The sequence below is a fragment of the Eupeodes corollae genome, chromosome 3, assembly GCF_945859685.1.
Source record: "Eupeodes corollae chromosome 3, idEupCoro1.1, whole genome shotgun sequence".
Taxonomy (NCBI): domain Eukaryota; kingdom Metazoa; phylum Arthropoda; class Insecta; order Diptera; family Syrphidae; genus Eupeodes; species Eupeodes corollae.
The window spans coordinates 13,032,275-13,054,857 of NC_079149.1; the positions used below are offsets into that span (position 1 = coordinate 13,032,275).

General features: G+C 29.6%; 1 protein-coding gene across 1 annotated transcript in view; it reads left to right on the forward strand.

Annotated features, from left to right (window-relative positions):
* Positions 1–22,583, forward strand: part of LOC129951652 (cyclic nucleotide-gated cation channel subunit A) — a 261,226-nt gene that overhangs the window by 151,803 nt on the left and 86,840 nt on the right. Inside the window, exons 2-3 of the mRNA XM_056063900.1 lie at positions 17,498–18,362; positions 18,435–18,993. Coding sequence (XP_055919875.1) covers positions 18,259–18,362; positions 18,435–18,993 — 663 coding nt within the window. The 5' untranslated portion in view covers positions 17,498–18,258. The remainder of the gene's footprint in view (positions 1–17,497; positions 18,363–18,434; positions 18,994–22,583) is intronic.

The window sequence follows — 22,583 nt, forward strand, 5'->3', positions numbered from 1 at the left end:
GAATCAACCAATGTAAACAACTATAAATCCTTGCTGATTGCGGATATGTACTCATTGTTGTATACGGATATGTAAGGACCGTACATATATATAAAGGACATTGAATTATTGTTCGGATATATAGCTCGTACCTTTCATTTTATTGTAGAAAATTTCCCGTTAATTCACCATCACCTGCTGCCATCTGCCATTTACTAGAGCCACCCATCACTACTGAACTGATGGTTTTCCATTGACAGTAGGAGACGGTGTCACGTGTCAACAATCTTTTAGCTATTAGTTTCTGTACGTGTGAAGAATGATTAAGTGGCGTGTTTGGAGAGGGTTGTTTGATTATTCTCTTCGATTAAAGGATATTTTTTTTTAATGGAAATCATTTGCATTCTATTGAAAGAAAAAGTCACACTGAATTGACTTTTGAATATCCTCACGGTGAGGTGTTTGTATAACACTTTGAAATTGTTTACTAAAAGTACGTTTATGAAATCCGACCAGATAGAATTGTTGTGGATATTTGACAAGACAAAATGGTATAATTGATCTCCATGTATAATATATGCCTTTAACATCATCCAGTTTTATATCAATGAAGGCTTTTTTAACATTGGCGCAAAATTTTAAACAACCTATTATTAAGGCCTTTACACGATACTAGTTAACAATTTACTATATGCATAGTAATCTACTAACTTTTCACTAATTTTTAACACTTTTTATTGTTTTGCTAACTAGATCATGCTAAAACCATTTTCTTAAAAAAAAAAACATGATCACATCTAAATAATGACAGATTGTGGAGCAAACAAAACAAACATACAATATTTTTGCAATTATCAAAGTGACAACATTGAATTTGTATTTTCTTTTTTCATTAATTTTGTTTTCATAACTCGCCGTGGTTTATTTGCGTTAAAGTTTAAGTTCGTTGCAACTATTTTGGATATTAACACCGAATAATATTAAAAATGTATTCTACCAGGTAAAAGAATTATTGTTTAGTGAAAAAGTTTAAATACTGAGGAGGGTATCTAAAGTTGCGACAATAAAGACAAGCACTGTCCAGAAAAGGAGCGTGTTGTTCTTGGCAGTCCAACCAAATGTAAAAGTGACCTGTTTTGGTGTGATTGATTTCTTCAAGAGGATTTGCTCGAGTTTTAAAACTTTTAACTTTTCTACACAACACTGAATCCTCAAACATTTCAAAACATTCTTCCTCCGAAAACATTTTAAATTAATTTACTTTTTATGATATCTATAAATAAATTTTATTTCACAATTTATCAATTTTAAAACACTTTTGAGAAAAATGACATATGTCATACAGATTTAGTACGATACTAAAAAGATAAAGTAGCCATTTGGTGATTTTAATTAGTAAAATGTTAAAAAGATAGTACGATACTAAAGTCGTTTAAAATTATCAAAATCCTTTTTTTAACCTAGTATCATACTAAAAATGATTTAACATCGTACTAAATCGTCTAAAATATTGACCCATTGTTTTTAAGTGTATTTTAAAGCCATTTGCTCCATTTAAAGTTAGTTATACCAACGTATAACAGTACTAAAAGATTGTCTGCACAGTCTTTTTTTTATTCTCATTCAAGCGTTTTTTTTTTCTGAAAGTAGGATTTTTTTAAACAAAAAGTGTTTCTTATAGTTAATTGGTTGTAGAATCAGAAAATGAAACCCGTTTTTAAAAAGAAAAAATTGTAGTCCAGTAGATTTTCGCTTAAAGTTCAAATATCGTGATAAACTGATAAAATATTGGTATTCCTTAGATGATCAGTATATAGTGAAATTTAATAGTTTCAAACATTTTTGATCATATATGATTCAAATAAATAGAAAAACAATACCGTATGTTATTTTATTGAGAAAAAAAATTGAATAAGGCATTTTTTGAAACACTATTTTTGTTATTTTTTTAGTTTGCATAAGGTTTTAACTAATTTCTCTGTTTGCCTCTGTTGGCAACTATTTTCAATATGAACTTTCTGGTCTCAGAAATATTTCCAGTAAAAATCTCATACGGATACGTCCGCATGCAGTTCTTAGAGCAATTTTAATTTATGAAGTCATATAAAAAAGTATCGGGATTAGGTCCTGCTTTTCAGGTTTCATATTTATGATTTTTAACCAGTTCTGATCTTATATGGTAAACAGTAAAAGACGCTTATATGAAAAAAAACTTAGTTAACCCAGCACTGAGTATATCAACAAGTTTCATAGAAATTACTCCGATTTTTTGAAATTACAAGTGAAAGTGTCTCGTAATAGGGTTTTACGGTATTAACGAAAACATAGATCATCGAATAAAATAAGACAATGTGCTAAACAGAGTTTCATATAGTAAATCTCTTTTTACTTAGCTTTCAATTATTTTGCATTTCTTCTCTTTCTGTTAACTTATACTCAAAGCCATCTATGGACCAGAATACGAATTAATTTGTTTGTTCATAAAAAGAGCACTCAATAGAAAGAAATGTCAACAAATATTTTCCAATTTTTTTCGAAACTGATATTGTATGGGTTTTAATTTCTTTTTTAATTGTCACAGTCAGTAAGTGCAGGATATAATACAAGAAGCGTTTTCTTCATCATTTCAAAATACATTACGTGTTTCGTTTTCACTGAATTTCAGTTTCAGAAATTCAGCTTCTGCACGATCTTTTTTTTCTTCCTTCTTCCGGAGTTGCTTTCGAAAAGAAAAATTGAAGAGTTGGTGAATGAGGATGGTCGAAGATTTTTCCAAATTCGTTCTTCATTTTCTCGTTGAACAAGTTTTAATGCTAATAGCGATGTAAGAAATAAATGTCAGAATGTCAGAAATACCTTCCATTGAAATAGATTTGCTTATATCAAATTAAGTTTATTTGAATTAATTAAGTTCCCATAGGAAGTTATTGTCATGGGTCCGATTTGTCAAAATGAAAATACTGACATTTCTCGACGTTTCAAGGTTCCTAGAGTCGAAATAAAAGATTTTTAGAAAGATGTCCCGTTTTTTTCCTTGTCCATAGACTTCAAATAAATGTTGTTACACAGATAAAAAGACAGAAAGATGCAGAAAGGGCTCTAAAGAAAATTGCATGGGCGAATTTTTTAATATAACGAACCAAAAACGTTAGTGACTTGAATTAAATTTTATATAATATATTATAACGTGATACCAAACAAGTATATTTTTTGAAAAAAATCCAATTAACTATTTTTTTTATGAATAAAAAAAAACTGAAAAAAAATTTCACCTCGAAAATTTTACGAATGCAAAATGATTTCATCTCCAAAACAATTTTGTGCAACGAAAAATAAAGTTTTTAACATCTGGTCAAATTTTAAGAAAAAACGAATTGATAGTATTTTTTATAAAAAAAAAACTAAAAAAAACATTACTCAACGTTGGTAAAAATTGATTTTCGACTCCAATATCTTTTCAAAACTTTGAGATATTGGCTTTAAACTACTTTTATCTTATAAAAAATATTGTTGTCAACACTCAGAAAAATTTTGAGGAAAATCTATTTTCTTACAAAAAATAAAAACCTAACAAAAAAACAATACTAAAAGTAGGTAAGAATTTACTTTCGACTCAAATAGCTTTTTAAAAATTAAAAATATTGTCAAATTAAGTAAAAATTGATGTTCAGTTTTTGATATCTCTCAAATTAATTTTATTCATCTATTATTATATATATATTTTTTTTTATGAAAAATATTGTTGGTAATTTTAAAATTTGTAAGAATAATTCAACTAACAACTTTTTTCAACCCAACACGAAAGCAAGACAAATTGACAGACGACGGGATGGGAAGTTATCAGTGTGGGTCGCATCGCAGCCTCTTTTTTTTTGGAAAGATTAGATACGCTTATTAAGATTAAATGAATTTGTTTTTTTTATTTACTTGAATTTTGTATTTAATATTTTTATTTATTTTATAATAAATTTAAACAAATCAAACGATAAGCTTTCAAAACACCAACTTTCTAAATCGTTATAAATACAATGTGTTATCTTTGGAATTACCATCAAAATCAACTATTACATTTTGTACACTTTTAAAAACTCAATTTTTAATAATTTACAATACTTTCAAATTGAATTTTTTGCTATTTACTATATTATTCGTAATATACGTTAAATTTAGCAAGAATATCTTTGTTTTCAGATATGTTTTCCGAAAACAGCCATTTTCCGCCCATTTTCCATTTTGGGCGTGGAAATGGGCGGGATTTGTCTTGCTATTTTCTATCATTCTTGAAAATTTCATGAAAATCGGTTCATTAGATTACATTTTATAGAGTATTTTCCGCTCTCCCATACAAGGTGCCCAATTGTGCGCCGCCGCGGTCTAGGGCTTTGGATTTATTTGTTCTTTCAAACACAACTTACTCATTTCGTTTTGACGTACAAGAAAATGTTGTAAAATGTTCTTTATACAGTCTGATCTGTGCTCATTTAACTTTAATAAATTGTTATAACGGTAATAAATTGTCACAGTTTTCATTCATTTCTTCATTTAATAATTATAAACTGTGTTTTGATTTAAATTTTAGAGTTATATTTGGTCTTTTTTTCTTTATCTTTTATAAATTGTTATAACTTTTATAAGTTGATAATTGCAACTTGCGTGAGTTTTTATAACTGTCACTGTCGATTCACCAAATTTGACGTAAGAAAATTTTATAAATTCGGTTTTTAGAAGAAGGTATAGTTTGTCCCTCAATGATTTTAAAGTGTTGTGAAACGTCATTTTTATAGTTTAATCAGAAGACTTTAATAAGTTACTTATTTGTTGTAACTTCAAAAATCAATACGTAGAGTTGCCATAGTATCTTTATTTGAAAAATAAGATGATTAAAAAGTTATATTTTCCATTTTTACTGACATTAGAATTAATTCTCATTTAAAGAATCCGGATTTGTCATAAAATTGAAGTTCTCCTACATTTCTGCCAAAAAGTCCAGAAATATGAATGGTGTTATAATTTGAATCGCGATGCCCTGGTTTTTGTAAACACATTTCTGTCCTATGGAACTTCTTACAGAAGATACTTACTGGTCGATAGGGTTTTTTTCTTCGTCAATGAATTGAACTTTCCGATGCTATTTTGTATACAATGTTTTGAGGCAATTTAAATTTATGAAGTATTGTCTTTCAAATACAATTTATGATAGTTTTTCAAATCTATATTCCTTATCACCAATATCAAGTTTAAGATTTTCATTTGTTGTTACTGTTGTGTCTGTTTTATATGAATCTAATTGAAACGCTCAACCATTCATCCTAAAACGGTCTAAAAAGATGTCGAAAATGGGCATTTTTTATATTTTAACAAATTTTTAAATTCTAAGCTCAGTCTCGAAACATCATGAAAGCTTTCAAATCAATGTTTCTCAAAGCATTGCACAGATATGAATGTAAGTAATCTAATCTGCCATCATCAAATTAATTTTCTTTTTAATTTCCCCCATGACATAAAGTATCCCTGTATCATTTTCCATTTCAATTCCCATATTCACGCTACATCTTTGACTATTGCATTAATGCAATCCAACGATATCTTATTCTAAGGAATTGCGTTTCTAACCTAGTTTTTCTATGAGGATGCATTTATACCCCCTTTTAATCCTAAACCACAACAGGCGCCAAGTATCATCATCTCTCTTCTAAATTTGGGTCAAATAAAAATCGACATAAATTACAATTTCTATTTCCAGCCCATAACATTATATAAAAATATCAATGTTACCAAATCCTTATCCTCCCCTAAACGAACGTGTGTCATTAAGTTAAAATTACATTATTTTGTGTATAGGAAGGATACTTATGTATTTCCTTAGGTCTCAATAAACTATAAACATTTACAGCTTTTATAACGTGCTTTAGATTTTTTGTGTTCAAACCTCAAACTCGCATATAACGTCTAAAGTACGTGAGACCGTTCAAGTCTCGGAAAGACGTTTTGTTGATTGTGGTGGTGGTGGTGTTGCTGCTGCTGTTGATGTTGAAGTTGATTTTATTATGTTGTCCTTGGGGGTAAAATTTTACTTTTCGATTAACATGTAATTACTTTTCTGGCAAATAAATAAAAAAATAAAAATCACTTCATATTCAACATCCAACATCCTTCCGCCATTTTTATTTTGTCGATACAATCATATCACCATCTTTTCATCCCCTAAGTCCACTGAAGACTTCATCCTTCATGGATATTATTCGGGGTGTTGAATTTTGATGGGAAGAATTTTGTTTTGTGTGGTTTTTGACTTAAACTCAAACTCGAAATTTGAGGTTTCGGAAATTAAACAAGGTACGTTTATGATTTAAGTTGGTTATACTCGTTAATGTCAGGAAAAATGTCGGGTAGTTACCTTCATCAGGTCCTGACGTTAAGAGAGATTTTTGTATAGAAGCAATTGGGAATTGAATGGAGTTTTTATTTTTTAAGGAATTGTGTATTTTGATGATAATAATCTCTGTTGGCATTTTGACAATGAGAATTTATTGATGAAGGTTACCGTCTTCATGCACAGGAACTTATTTTTTATTTTTGGTTTGTTTATTTATTTTTGTTATCTGATTTTTTGATAATCAGGAGAATACAAATATTGTTTGTATATTCATTAAAATTCTGATTTTGTTTTTAGTTCTGCGATTTGAGTCATCAGAGACAACAGTTACGATTTTATAAATATTCAATAGAAATTTAAATTCTTTCCTCCATGTCCTCATTTCTATATAAATTTCGTTTTTTTTCGGAAAAGTTGTTAGAAATAAAACAGGCATCAGGCTCTGAAGAGAGCATGAACCAGCTATTCATTTGGAAAACAAAATAGTTTAAATCAAAAACATTATAATCAACAACTCAATAAATCTTACCAATAAAAGTTATTACTCACGAAAAGTTGATCTTAAAATAAAAATCAGAAATCATTTGAATATTTCTCAAGTGAATGTTTAAATTTGTACTGATTTTAAATTTTAAGTCAATTTTTATCAAAAATGATGAATTTGCGCATTTTAGTTTTAAAAATAAATTAAACAATGACTTCCCATCTGCTTCGGCTAAAAATTTTCAAATTGTATTCAAATTAAAAGAATATGCAATCAAAAATTAATGCTTTAGCTGTTTTCTGTTGAGAAATTATATATTCGAGAAGTTAAATCAACACAGTAGTGTATTTCGAAGAGCTTTGATTGCTGTCCTATAATGTTACAAAATTAACAACAATATTTATATGGGAAGTCAGTATCTATCTTTGTTCCTAAGATTTGTTTGTGTTTTTGTTTTTTGTGAACAACAGCAGGTTTAGTTTTTATTAAAAAAAAACTAGCTGACCCGTCAAACTTTGTTTTGTCATATAAATAATTTCTAGGGAATATTTTACTAGAAATAAATAACTTATTGTAAGTATTCAAGGATTTAGTATATAAGTGGGATAGGTATAGAGCACTGTAAACGGTGACAAAATATTAAAATAACAAATCCCCAAACAGTTTTTTTTAATTTATTAAATTTAATGCAACAGAGTGTACAATATTTTTTGTATTTGCCAACACAAAGAATCTGGAAAATTTGCCCACTCGAGAGCACGCCACTTACAATTGTCCGTGTGTTTGGCCTTGAGACTTATTGATAATCATTGGAAATACCAATATAATTTTAAATTAAAGGCGTTTGAATTGAATTGGCACATCTGTGGGTATAATAGGGATTCGCGGTAATAATATATTTTCACCTCGGAATTTGCCGTTTACAGCTTCGTTAGCATCACAAACTGTATAAATACATTTGTATGACATCAATTCGTTGACATCCACATTTTTTGCTGCTAAAATGGCTCTTTCTGTTTGCCACTCATGAATTGTATATTGACTGTGTACATCGGGAAATATCTGGTCAATGACAGCATCTTGTAAATCAATAATCGTGCATAAATTGACGGGTAATTTTATGCGTCCAGTTTCATCTGTAGTAACTTTTCCGTCGCCTATGTCTAGCAGTTGTTTTGAGAATGGTCCAGCGGGTGGATATTGAAGCATTTGAACACGCATATTTACTTTCAGTTGTACTTTTTCCACATTAAGCCGCAGTGGCGATAATTTAAAGCACTGGAAGTCTTTGTCTGAAATCACCAAAAAAGAGTAACAGAGTGCCGCCAAATAATCTGTCGTTGTTTTTTATTTCTTTCAAAGTCCTGTCCAACGCCTTAAGCGAATGTTTGTGTTCCATAGTGCATTCATCCCAGATGATAATTTTACACTGTGGCCATCGATGATTGTTTTTTTTTTTATGTTGGGTTATTTTGTACATTTAGTGGCAGTTTAAATACCGAATGTTTATGCAAAATTTCATTGAAATTGGTTAAGCCGTTTTGGAGGAGTATGGCAACTAACATTGTGACAGGAGAATTTTATGTATTAGATGTAAATTGAATTTTTTGGACATAATGTGGGAACATAATTGGTGGGAAATACTATGACTTTGAAGTCAATGAGATGTTCATAGCAACTCTACCAAATGTAAACAGTATTGATTTTGTATGATAAAATTAGTTCCATGCAAATATTTGCATGTATTTTTAAGATATCCAAATCGAATATAAACTTTTTCCAAGTTCCGCAATTATTGTCGAATGTAGAATGTTGAAATTTCTCGATTAAATATTTTTAGACAGATGTCAGTGTGTACGAAAGTCTGTGCGTTCGGAATACCATTTTCTTATAAATCAGGAAAAACTAAAAACAAAAATTTGCCACCTTGATTTTACCTCAAAAATAATTGTAGGCAAAGAAGAATAATGTTTTTGTTATCTGTTGAAAGTTTGAGAAGAATTGAATCGACAGTTTTTTTTTTCAAAAAATTAAAATATTGAAAAACATTACTTAAAGTTGGTAAAACTTAATTTTTGACTCGAATATCTGGACAAAAAAAGACAGCTTCAAACTAAATTTATTCATATTTCAAAACTACATTCTGTATTTTTATGTGAGTAAATAAATGCTACTAAAATTGGTAAGAATCGGTTTTCCACGAAAAATCTCGTTTATAAAAAAAATTGAAATCTAACTTGTTGTATATATTACATTGCAACTTTTTAGAAAAAATCAACGAATATTTTTTTACAAAACACTAAAATTATGAAAACAAAGAGAGATGTTCAATACAAATTTTGTCATTTCACACAAAATATTGTTTCTAATATTTTGTTGAACTTTTAGGCAAATCGATAGACGGGCACGACTAGCAAGTTATTAGAGTAAGTCGCATCCCCTTTTTAATTTCCCATAGGAAGTTATTGTAATGGGTCCAATTCGTCAAATTGAAAATTTTGACATTTGTCGACGTTTCAAGGTCCCTAGAGTCGAATTGAAAGATTTAAAATGTCTGTGGATACGTGTGTACGTACGTACGTACGTTCTTTGTCCATAGCTCAAGAACCAGAAAAGATATCGACAATATAAATTTTGTTAAACAGATAATGATGCAGAAAAGGCTCTCAATAATATTTTTTACCATAGCAGTTTCAAAAAAAGTTAAAAATTATGGTTAACCCTTAATATCTCAAGAACAAATGACGCTAGAGACTTGACTTGAATTAAATTTTATATTATATATTGTATCACGATACCAAACCAGTATATTTTTAGAAAAAAAACATTTTATTTAAAATTTATAAATAAAAAAACTGACAAAATAATTTGTCACCTCAAAAATTTTACGAACGGAAAATGATTTTATTTCCAAAACTATTTTGTGCAACGAAAAACGTTTTTAAAATTGGTAAAATTTTGAGAAAAGTCGAATTTACATTTTATTTTATAAAAAAATTGAGTCCTAAAAAAACAGCACTCAAAGTTGGTTAAAAATTGAATTTCGACTCAAATATCTTTTCAAAAACTTGATATTATGGCTTCCAACAAATTTTTTATTACAAGAAATATTGTTGTGATAATTCTATACAATTTTGAGAAAATTTACAAGTTTTTTTTACAAAAATTAAAAATCTAAAAAGAAATGAAGAAAAGTTAATAACAATTTGGCTAAGGGTATTTTTATATTTTAAAAAATATTGTTTCCAACATTCAGTAAAATTTTGTGAAAAATTGAATTGACAGTTTTGTTTACAAAAAGTTAAACCTAACAAAAAACAATCTTAAAACTTGGTTAAAATTATACTTCTGACTCAAATAGCTTTTCAAAAATTAAAAATATTGTTTTCAAACTTTTTTTTATTTTACAGAAAATATTGTTTTCGATAAACGAGTAGGTCAGACCAGAAGTATATTTTGCAAACTTTTGCACGATTGCGACAGGTAAAAATTTCTTAATTTACAAATTGTCAGTTGTCAAAATCTGTTCCATAAGCAATTTGACAGAATTGTAGGAAAATACTTTAAAATTGTAATCTTTTCTTTTCTTAAAGAAAATGTCATGACAATAAATTGTCAAGTATTTGTCCACAATTGTCAAATGTCGAAATAAAAGATTTTTAGAACGTTTTTTTCGTTGTCCATAGCTCAAGAACCAGAAGAGATATCGACTTCAAATAAATTTGGTTGTACAGATAAAAAGGCAGATATATGCAGAAAGGGCTCTCAAGAAAATTGCATGGGCGGTTTTTTTAACATAGCAGTTTATAAAAAAGGTGACAATTTTGGTTAACCCTAAATATCTTACGAACCAAAAACGCTAGAGACTTGAATTAAATTTTATATAATATATTGTAACGTGATACCAATTAAATATATTTTATGAAAAAAAAAAATAAATTGACGGTTTTCTAAAAAATTTACGAATACAAAATGATTTTATCTGCAAAACAAATTTTTTAACATCGAGTAAAATGTTGATAAAAATTGAATTGACAATTTTTTGTACAACAAATAAAAACTTAAAAGAAAATGTAACAAAAGTTGGTAAAAATTTACTTTCGACTCAAATATCTCTTCAAAATTATTGGCTCCCAACTTCTTTTATTTCACAGAAAATATTGTTTTCAATATTGACTATTTTTTTTTTTTAAATCCAACAGTACGTTTTTTCATAAAAAATTAAATTCCCAAAAAATAGTAAGAAAATTTGGTTAAAATTGATGTTCGGTTCTTGATATCTCTCAAATTAATTAGATTCATCCAATTTGTAAAACATTAAAGAAATGCTACTTAAACTGTTAAAACATTTTTTGCGACTGAAAATCTTTTTAACAAAACTAAATTTTCAAAATAAACTATTTCCTTACATGAAAAATATTGTTGATAATTTAAATTTTTTTTTAAGAATAATTCAACTAACAACTTTTTTATACCATCACGAAAACCTACAAACTTTTAAGCAAGACAAATCGAAAGACGGGATGGAAAGTTATGAGTGTGGGTCGTATCCCAGCCTCTTTTTTGATATTATTACCAGTAAAACAAAGTTTATTTGATGTCGAAATCTCTGCTGTTTCTAGAGACATAGTCAACAAAAATATTTACTTCGAACGCATGGATGTCTCTCAAACGTCATGAAATGTCAAAACTTTCAAAACAACAAATCGGAACAATTACTTTATATAGGAGTTATAAAATTACAAAGAAAATTGTGTGCACAAAACATGCACTTTTCGATTTCTTCGAAATTTAACATTGTTGACCAATCATAGACAATTTAAAAAAAATTCTCAAATGTCTTGACAGAGCTTAAAAAAGTGTGTAACAGTGTTTTAAGAATCTTAAATGTAAAAAGAATTTTCCAATCTGTCAGATATGGCGTTGTTTAATAAATATGACAATTACTGTAAAATCCTTGACTGTCATAATTAACATTTCATCAGTGCGGTTGCAAAATCGATCAGCTAACTATTTGAACAATGAAACTCAAAGACTTCAGAACAAAATCTATCAATCTTATTAACTGAAATTTTGTATATTCAACAATATTTTGAGATCTTACTGATTTGAAAATAATTTAAATTCTGAAATTTATCAATATCAGTTTTTTTTCGATATAATAATTTATAAACACACGCTTAAGTTCTCAAAATATTTTATTAGTTTCTTTAAAAAAATGGTTATTTTGTGTTTCCTTATGTGAAATTCAACAAGAAGGACACGAAATTAATAGTTTGTTCCAGTTTAACAAAAATCTCTTTTTAAATTATATAATATTTATATTTATTTGCCATTATTGATTTCTATTTAAAATTATTTCCCAAAAATAGCAGTCTAAACTTTAAATGAAAACTTTCGAAATTATTTATCTTGAGTATGTCAATTACTACCGTTTTTTATCCGTGCGCGGCATATTTTTGGTCTTCAAAGACATAAGATGGATAAAAAAAATATTTACCAGGTAAACTCATATTTCATGATTACGAAAGTTGTCATACTAACTTATCACTGCTCAAAATCGTTTGCTTTAATTTGATGATTTTTAAAATAATTGTAATTTATGTGAAAAATTTTCAAAAATTTTGATTTTTGTATTTATGTCTCATTTGAAAGCCCTCGCTTTCCTGTTCCCGATGATGTAAAGGTTATAAATCGTCGCCCGAGAATTGGTTTGTTCCATACACCATTGGCACTTTTTCGAGAAAAACGCATTTAAAGGTTCGCGTACTTAGTACTCCGAAACTGTGCGATAGGATTTTATTTTTATTTTTTAAATTGAAGATAGCCTTTTTAAGACTTCACCTACCAATTTTTAAAGTGTTTTGCCTTACCGTTAACAAGATACGTTAATCAGCACAAAAGACTACTTTTTTAGCTTGTATCCCACCTCATACATTTTGAAAATGATTTTTTTTTCATACACGTGGAACACACAAAAATGAATATCTCACAAACCAATTCTCATAAATATATATTGTGAAAGGCAAGAAAGCATGTTGTTTTCAATAAAGTCTATATTAAAAAAAAAAAAAGAGGCTGGGATGCGACCCACACTGATAACTTCCCATCCCGTCTGTCGATTTGTCTTGCTTAAAAGTTTGTCTTTATGTACTCGTATCAATTTTTACCAAATTTGGGTACTCTTTTTGTAGATTTTATTTTTATATGAAAAAACGGACTGTTCGATTTTTATATAAAAATTACTGAATATCGAAAACAATATTTTCTGTGAAATAAAATAAATTTCAAGCCAATATTTTTAAGTTTTGAAAAGCTATTTGAGTCGAAAGTAAATTTTTACGAAGTTTTAGTATTATTTTTTTTTTTTGAGTTTTATTTTTTGTAACAAAAACTGTCAATTCGATTTTTTTTTAAATTTTACCAACAATATTTCTTATGAGATAAAATTACTTTAAAGCCAATACTTAAAATTTTTAAAGAGATATTTGAGTCAAAACTCAATTTTTACCAACTTTTATACATTTTTTTTAGGTTTTTATTTTTTGTAAAAAAAATGTCAATTCGATATTTTTCAAACTTTAACTGAATGTTGACAACAATATTTTTTGAAAGATAAAAGTAAATAAAAGCCAATATCTCTAAGTTTTTAAAAGATATTTGAGTCGAAAATAAATTTTTACCAACTTTTATACATTTTTTTTAGGTTTTTATTTTTTGTAAAAAAACTGTCAATTCGATTTTTTTCAAACTTTAATTGAATGTTAACAGCAAGATTTTTTGAAAGATAAAAGTAAATTAAAGCCAATATCTCAAAGTTTTGAAAAGATATTTAAGTCGAAAATCAATTTTTACCAACTTTTATAAATTATATTTTTTAGATTTTTATTTTTTGTAAAAAAACTATCAATTCGATTTTTTTCAAACTTTAATTGTATGTTGACAACAAGATTTTTTGGAAGGTAAAAGATAATTAAAGCCAATATCTCAAAGTTTTGAAAAGATATTTGAGTCAAAAATCAATTTTTACCAACTTTTATAAATTATTTTTTTTAGGTTTTTAGTTTTTGTAAAAAAACTATAAATTCGATTTTTTTCAAACTTTAATTGTATGTTGACAACAAGATTTTTTGAAAGGTAAAAGATAATTAAAGCCAATATCTCAAAGGTTTGAAAAGATATTTGAGTCGAAAATCAATTTTTACCAACTTTTATACATTTTTTTTTTAGGTTTTTATTTTATGTAAAAAAACTGTCAATTCGATTTTTTTCAAACTTTAACTGAATGTTGACAACAAGATTTTTTGAAAGATAAAAGTAAATTAAAGCCAATATCTCAAAGTTTTGAAAAGATATTTGAGTCGAAAATCAATTTTTACCAACTTTTATAAATTTTTTGTTTAGGTTTTTATTTTTTGTAAAAAAAACTGTCAATTCGATTTTTTTCAAACTTTAATTGTATGTTGACAACAAAATTTTTTGAAAGATAAAAGTAAATTGAAGCCAATATCTCAAAGTTTTGAAAAGATATTCGAGTCGAAAATCAATTTTTACCAACTTTTATACATTTTTTTTGTAGGTTTTTATTTTTTGTAAAAAAAACTGTCAATTCGATTTTGCTCAAAATTTTTCAGAATGTTGAAAACAATATTTCTTATAAGATAAAATAAAATTGAAGCCTTAATTTCAAGTTTTTGAAAAGATATTTGAATCGATATTCAATTTTTACGAACTTTGAATAATGTTTTTTTTTAGATTTTTATTTTTTATAAAAAAACTGTCAATTAGATTTTTCTCAAAATTTTATCAGATATCAAAAACATTATTCTTCGTTGCACAAAATTGTTTTAGAGATAAAATCATATTTCAGTCGTAAAATTTTGGAGGTGACAAATTTTTTTTTTCAGTTTTATTGATTTAAAAAAAAAAACCGTTATATTGATTTTTTTCAAAAAATATACCTGTTTGGTATCACGTTACAATCTATTATATAAAATTTAATTCAAGTCTCTAGCGTTTTTGGTTCGTAAGATATTTAGGGTTAACCAAAATTTTCACCATTTTTTCAAACTGCTATAGTAAAAAAACCACCCACGCAATTTTCTTGAGAGCCCTTTCTGCATCTTTCTGCCTTATTATCTGTATAACAAAATTTATTTGAAGTCGATATCTCTTCTGGTTCTTGAGCTATGGACAACGAAAAAAACGTCGCGAACGTACGGACGTACGGACGTACGGACGTACGGACGTACGGACGTACAAACGTACGTACACACGCACGCACAGACATCTTTCTAAAAATCTTTTATTTCGACTCTAGGGACCTTGAAACGTCGAGAAATGTCAAAATTTTTAATTTGACAAATCGGACCCATTACAATAACTTCCTATGGGAAGTTAAAAATAAAAAAATAATATTTTTCTTTAAAAATAAACAAAAAAACAAACAAAAATTAAAGCAGTTCTAGTGCTATAACAAAGTTTTCATTTACAGTACAATATTCTTATTAATTCATTACTTAAGATAGTACATTGTAAGTACATTAATTTGGTAAAAACAAAATAAAAAAGCAGTTCTACTGCTATCACTTTTAAGCAATGTTTTAAGATATTGCTTATCAATTTCAGGTAAAAACGGTCTTAAAGGTCTTTTTTCTTTTCTGTTGAGATCGGTGTTTTAAAGGTTTGTGTTATTTTGAACAAAGCAAATTTTTCGGTGTTGGTAGTGAACCCTTGGTGGCTGTCTTAAATAAAATTACAGTTTTGTACTCTTTTTCTTTCGCCGAGTTTTTAAATTTTATTTCAAAAACGAAATTTTTTTCATAAAGCATTATTTTTACTTTGGAAAAAGGTATCTTGCTGAAGTCCATTTTGTTAGCCAAAATGGAATACGCCAAAATCTTCAGGAAGCATTTGAATAATTTTAAGTTCAACTTTGTCTGTGTTCATGCTTGCTAAAAGCTTGACTAGGTGCAGTAGACTATCGATGTCAAGGTTTTTCAAATACTTATCGATTGCCGAATGAATGCAATCCACCTCCTGAATTAAGGAATGTCCCGGCTCGGAATATCTCTGGACAATCATCTCTACACCACTTCGGTCCAGGAACATTTTAATTGCGGTGGAATTGATTTTGTTCCTATTCTGCGGAACACATGAACCACTCCATAGTATGATGGATTTTAAGGTGGGGTATACTTCGATAAGTCTTTCCAAAATTATTATTATTGCACTTGCAATGTCATTTCCTGAGCGACCACTATGAGCTTCTGTCCAAACAACGCAATAAGTTAATCTTTTTATACCAGGGATAGCAACTACTGCTGTTGCAGTTAGATTGAACATATTAAGCTAACTCTTTTAGTAAAATTCGGATGCGATTCATACAATTATCTTGGGATATCTACACAATTGTAATGGATATGGCACAAACCAATACTAAAATTTTGTTTGCGATCATTGTCCCATAAACATAGCATTTCTTAAACACAAGTGCACGTAGGACAAACCAATTCTCAACATTCTTAGTATTTTTTCTATCCCTTCTCAACGTAATATGCACGTGGAACAAAACAATTCTGACAAAAAACTTGACAAAAATTATATGGAAAAAATGTCCCAAACGCCAAAAAATGGTTTATGGCACAAAACAATTCTAGAAAATGTTGATTTTGGTGGATATGGAACAAAATTGATGTTGGATATGTCGGGATTGAAAAGATTGGCGCAAATCTGATCACAGATTTAGAAAGAGCATACAAAATTACCATAGAATCCGTTCCTAACTCAAAACCGCCAAAAGTGGCGTATGGAACAAACCAATTCTCGGGCGACGAAATGTATAAAACTTATTACGAGATTCAATGTCTCAGTTTGAATTTTAAGTTGCTCAGTCGCATTGTTAGGCATAATTTTGATCCATTCCTGAAAACTGATTTTTTCAACCTTCATGTACCTCTACAATCCAAATCGTTCCAAATATTTAAGCTAAATTTTCCATTACTATTTTACCTTTACCTTTATAAATCAATTTGCAGCTTTTATAATAATTATTATTTGTCACTAAGAATTCTTTTAATTAAAAATGGTTGAAGGTAAATACGTCTCTTATAAATTGCAATTTCTTAATTTTTTCTTTAAAATACCAAAAAAGTTATAGGTTTTAAGTCAAACAAAATTTATGCATCAAAAACAATTTAAAGAAATAATGGTTTACTCATATCTAGATTTTCTAAAACCATGCCAAATAAGTTCTTCCTAAAAATAATTTCTTCTAAAAATAATTCTATCTGCTAAATGAGAAGACATATAATATTTTCCCATTTTGGCAACAAAAACTAATTTCTCGAGATGACTTCATGTGACCTACTTTGAATTAAACACACAAATATTGATCCAAAATACCCGCATGATGTAAAATAAAAAAAAATAATTAAAATAAAATAGAAACTCAGCATTTCCTCTTTTTCAATATTAAAAAAAAAAAAACAATTTATTCATACATAGATAAATTTCCTCAGTTTTAGAATAACATTTAACGAGTACAGGTAAAAATCTATAAACCTATTTCCATGTTGATATATTAAACCAAAAGCAATGTTTACGGAGGTGTGTAAATTTTAATTAATTCTTTTTTTTTGTAATTTTCTCATCCTCAGGTATCTACCGTTTATTGGGGCTTAACGTTTTGAAAATCTATTCTTCATTCAATAATCCAATCAACTTCAACACGGCACATGGGGGTATTTGCACCAAAATTTAACAAAATTCCCACTTTTTATGTTAATGACACGATTTTCAACTGAAACTATATAAATTTAAATTTTTATCTTAAATTTGCATAAAACCAAAATAAATAATCCTAAAACACCAGGAAAAAGCTTGAAATTATTTTGGTACTTTATTTTTAATAATAATAATTCACAAAAACATTAAAAAACCTACGCAAATAAATTAGATTCACTTTTCAATTCAGTTTTTTTTGTTTTGTTTTTTAATTTGAAAAACAAAAAGAAGCAAAACAAACAATTTTTGTCCAGAATTAAAAAAAAAGACAAATACTCCTATTTGCAACGTGCCCCATCCAAAGAGTGATTTGCATAAATTATCTTCACTCCCTTATCAAGAGAGCTATAAAACCATACCAGACCTGGCAGATAGCAGATAATGAAGCTTTTGGGGGCCGTTTATTATTAAAACCAGCACGACTTTGGAGACTTTAAAACGACCCAAGCGACGACGACGCACGGTGACACGACGATTCAGAAGTCAGAACAGTTTCCATTGGCATTCAATTGTCAATTCTATCGCCGGCCGAATAGATTAGCAAAACTAATCAACCTACCTTAGAGTAGATAGATTGAAAATAGATAAAGGGGAAACCTTCGTGTAGGACCCCCTGTCAATGACATGAGTCGCCATGTGGACGTACATGATGGCAGCCGCCCGAGGAGATCGGGCAAATTCAATGTTATCCTCGAGACGTCGCACTGAGAGTGAATCATCGCCCAAGTATGGTTACAAGTAAGTTTTTATAAATATCAAAACCAAAAAAAGATCTTGAGGTCTAATAAACGTATTTTCTAATACTTGCAGTCTAACCCGTCCTTTATATCGGACTACCCGGCTAACTGGAACACATGCCGGTTCCGGAGTATGCAACCAATACCAACAATTTCCGACATACGGCAACCAAATGTTCCATCATTCGAACTCGTATGCCTCGCATCATCATGTGACGTCACCGTCAGCAGCATTCAATGCTGCTCCTCCGTCGACTTCGTCGAATCACAGCCAGAACAGCCAGGACGAGGAGGATAGCAGTTTCTTTGGTCCCATGTCAAATGAGAACGCCACCACCATAACTCCCACCAGTCATATCCATCATGACGCCGCCAACGCCACCCAACTAGGCGAACGAAATTCGATACCGATACAGAATCGAAATCCATCGGCGACGGTGACGTCTGGAGCACGTTCGACGAATGTGTCTTTGGTTATTGAACAAGGCCAAGCTGCAGATAGAACCGCGCCACCTGGATCGGGCCAACAGCTGAGGTCTTCAAATCGACGACGCATCAGCAGCAGCAACAACGACGACGAGGAGGTGGATTACCTGGAGAGTGTGATGGAAAATGGGAAGCAAATGTCAAAGGTAAGAGAGTTCTATAGAAAAAGTTACTATATTTAAGGTAAGGGTTGTGTAGTTGGAGTTAGGGTTGGAAGACTCTGGAAGAAGATGTATATAGATGCAGGGTGAGAGTATCAGTCTCTGTAGGAGCAAATTTATGCTGGAATCTTCAATTTAACCATCAGACGAGGACGTTAGGACGTTTGTGTTTTGAAATTTTATGCGTACGTGCTGACATTTATGGAAACATTTTTCAAACCCACCGAAAACGATAATGATGATGGTGTCTTTGAATTTTGAGCTTCCTAGAACATAAGCTAGATGACGCTTTTTCTTTTCTTTTGTGTTTTTTTTAGGGGAATTACTTTATTTTGTTCTTCAAAATTTAAGGGATTTTTCTCAAATAATTCTGATGTCTGGTTGAAATTTAACACGTTGAATTTTGTAAAATGTGTCATACCTTCCATTAACTTAATTAGGACATTTATGTATGTCATAAGGTTTAGAAGAATTAAGTCGTCTCAAAGCTCAAAGGATGCTGGTTATGGATCTAATTGTACATGTTTCTTCTTTTTCATTTTTCTCTTAACGTGATTATGTGTAATTAGATGCGGAAGCGTTGATGTTGAAATAATTTTTCCCACGGCTATGATGGGGGTATTAATGCTTTGTGCTTCTATCCAAAAATAAAAACAGACCTTTTAATTACTTTCACATTTATGAACTTGTAAACACATAATTTGACATTTGTTTTTTTTTTTTGTTGTATTTATATAATATTGAAGAGGTACAAGGGTATGATATTTGAAATGGTAGTAAGGCACCTCCTTGTGCCTTGATGCATTTAAATATTTTAAGCTCATGTACCTTCACTTTTTACTTAGACTCATTGTGTGAAATGTAAGGTAAAATTAGGTGGGTAGGTATGTACATTTAAATTTTGTCAACTTTTTGATTTCTTGATTGTAATTGTAAAAGAAAAATTGTAAAATGTTTCATCCGACAGCAGACAAACAGATCATGGTTTTTGGGGATAGGAACAATCTTGCTTCGTTAAATTTAAAAAAAAAATTAGTAAAATTTTGTTATAGTATCGTATACAATACATATAAGATGATAGGCTATTCAATGATGAATATCCAAAGACCTTGTTTAAGAGTTTAACCTTTATTTCAAGATTTAAAAATAAACTTGAGAATTAAAACTTGAAAAGATTTAATATCTCAAAATAACCTTAATTTGCATGTTTGTTTTCAAAAACCATAAGAGCGGTTTTTAACTTCCCATAGGAAGTTATTGTAATGGGTCCAATTTAACGAATTGAAAATTTTGACACTTTTCGACATTTCAAGGTCCCTAGAGTCGAAATAAAAGATTTTTAGAAAGATGTATGTGCGTGCGTGAGTACGAAAGTTCGTACGTCCGTACATTTCCGACCGTTTTTTCCGTCGTCCTTAGCTCAAGAACCAGAAGAGATATCGACTTCAAATAAATTTTGGTATATAGATAAGAAAGCAGAAAGGGCCTTCAAAAACATTGCGGGCGGTATTTTTACCATAGCAGATTAAAAAAAGGTGAACATTTTGGTTAACCCTAAATATCTTACGAACTAAAAACGCTAGAGACTTGAATTAAATTTAATGAAGTATATTGTAACGTGATACCAAACAAATATATTTTTTGAAAAAAATACAACTAACGGTTTTTTTTATAAATAAAAAAAAAATTTGTCACCTCAATAATTTTACGAACACAAAATGGTTTTATCTCCAAAACAATTTTGTGCAACGAAAACTTAAGTTTTTAATATGTGGTAAAATTTTGAGATAAATCGAATTGACACATTTTTTTTAAAGTTGTTAAAAATTGAATTTCGACTCAAAAATCTTTACAAAAATTTAAGATTATGGCTTCCAACTAATTTAAACTTATAAGAAATATTGTTTTCAACATTCTGAAAACTAAAAAAAAGTGAAATTGACAGCTTTTTTACAAAAAATAAAAACCTAAACAAAAAAAAACAATAAAAGTTGGTAAAAATTGATTTTGGACTCAAATATCTTTTCAAAACTTTGAGATATTGGCTTTAAACTACCTTTATGTTTTAAAAAATATTGTTGTCAACACTTTATTAAATTTTGAGGAAAAGTTTTTTTTTACAAAAAATAAAAAATCTAAGTAAAAATTTTCGTACGACTCAATAATTTTTTAAAATTAAACTCAGTGCATCAATAGTCGCGTTTCTGTAAGCGTTCATTTGATCCAATTCTTTGTACTTTGGTATTGTTCGTTCCATCTTTCGTTTTATTGTTTCGTCCATCTGTTGTAAATGTTGGTCAATTTCTGTATTTGTCAGGTTTTTGTTATTTGGTGGGGCTATGCTACTCGAACAAAGTTCTCTCGCTAGGGCGTTGGTGAAACGAGGCCAACGCATCTTACTATAATTGTAAGAGTGCGTTGCAACGTATTCCTCCAACTCCACGCGTTCGATCGGATTCTGCACGAAAGCAGGCAGTCGGCAGTGATCACTGTCGTACTCGACTATCTGTAAACAGTTTCGAGGGTGATTAGCCACTTTGTCTGTAACTGTCAGTCTGGCGTCGCACAGGAAAAGATCCAGAAAGGAGCCACTTCTTGGGTACGATGGCTTTTCAGCAGCCAGCAGGTCGACGCCATATTTAACGCTGTAAAGATTCATCAAATTAAAAAGATGGTTACCTCTGGGATTATTATGTTGATTTCCCCAATCTTCATGTTTTGCGTTCAAATCACCGGCAAAGATGAAATAGTTTTCTTCCAGGCTCAGATTAAGTTCCCTAAAAAGAGTCTCGCGTTCTGAAGCAAAGTAATCTGCGGAGCTCCAGCTGCATAAGCCGCAATCATATGCATCCGCCCCATTGAGTGGAGTCGGGCCGGTCTCTTCTTACGATATTGTAATTTTTATGAGTCAGTTTGTGTTTGTGGTTTCGCTTAGTTTTGCTAGCCATAAACAGATCGGGACTGTAGTCTGTCAACAATTGGAACATATTGGCTCTTCGTTCAATCCTAATCAGTGAATTTACATTCACAGTTAGGACTTTTAGAAGCGTCTCCGGCAGCGAGCCCATTATGGTCTGAATTGCGCACAGTCCAACGCACTTACCATCATGCCACAAGTACTACTAAAAAATATTCTTGGTAATTTTAAAATGTCTACAATAATTTAACTAATACCTTTTTTAAGCTAACATAAACACCTACAAACTTTTAAGCAAGGCAAATCGACATACGGGATGGGAAGTTATCAGTTTGGGTCGCACCACAGCCTCTTTTTTTTTAAATCTTCTTCGATTATGAGTTTTCTATATTTAAAAGCAGCAATAGACATCTAACATCTTCTTCATTTAATAAGCTGAGAAATTCAGTTTCATCGAGGTTGTGTTTAATGGAATTTTCTTAAGGTTGGACACACCGCAATAAAGTGAAAGGTATCTTCCCGTGCTTTCATATTACAAAGGCTACATAGTATACGAGGCAGATCGGGTCGATGTGGCATATAGTTAAGACTAAGTAATTTTTCCTTGCTTTAAGACCAATTTTATAAATTGGGTTGTTATGTATCACATACGATCTAT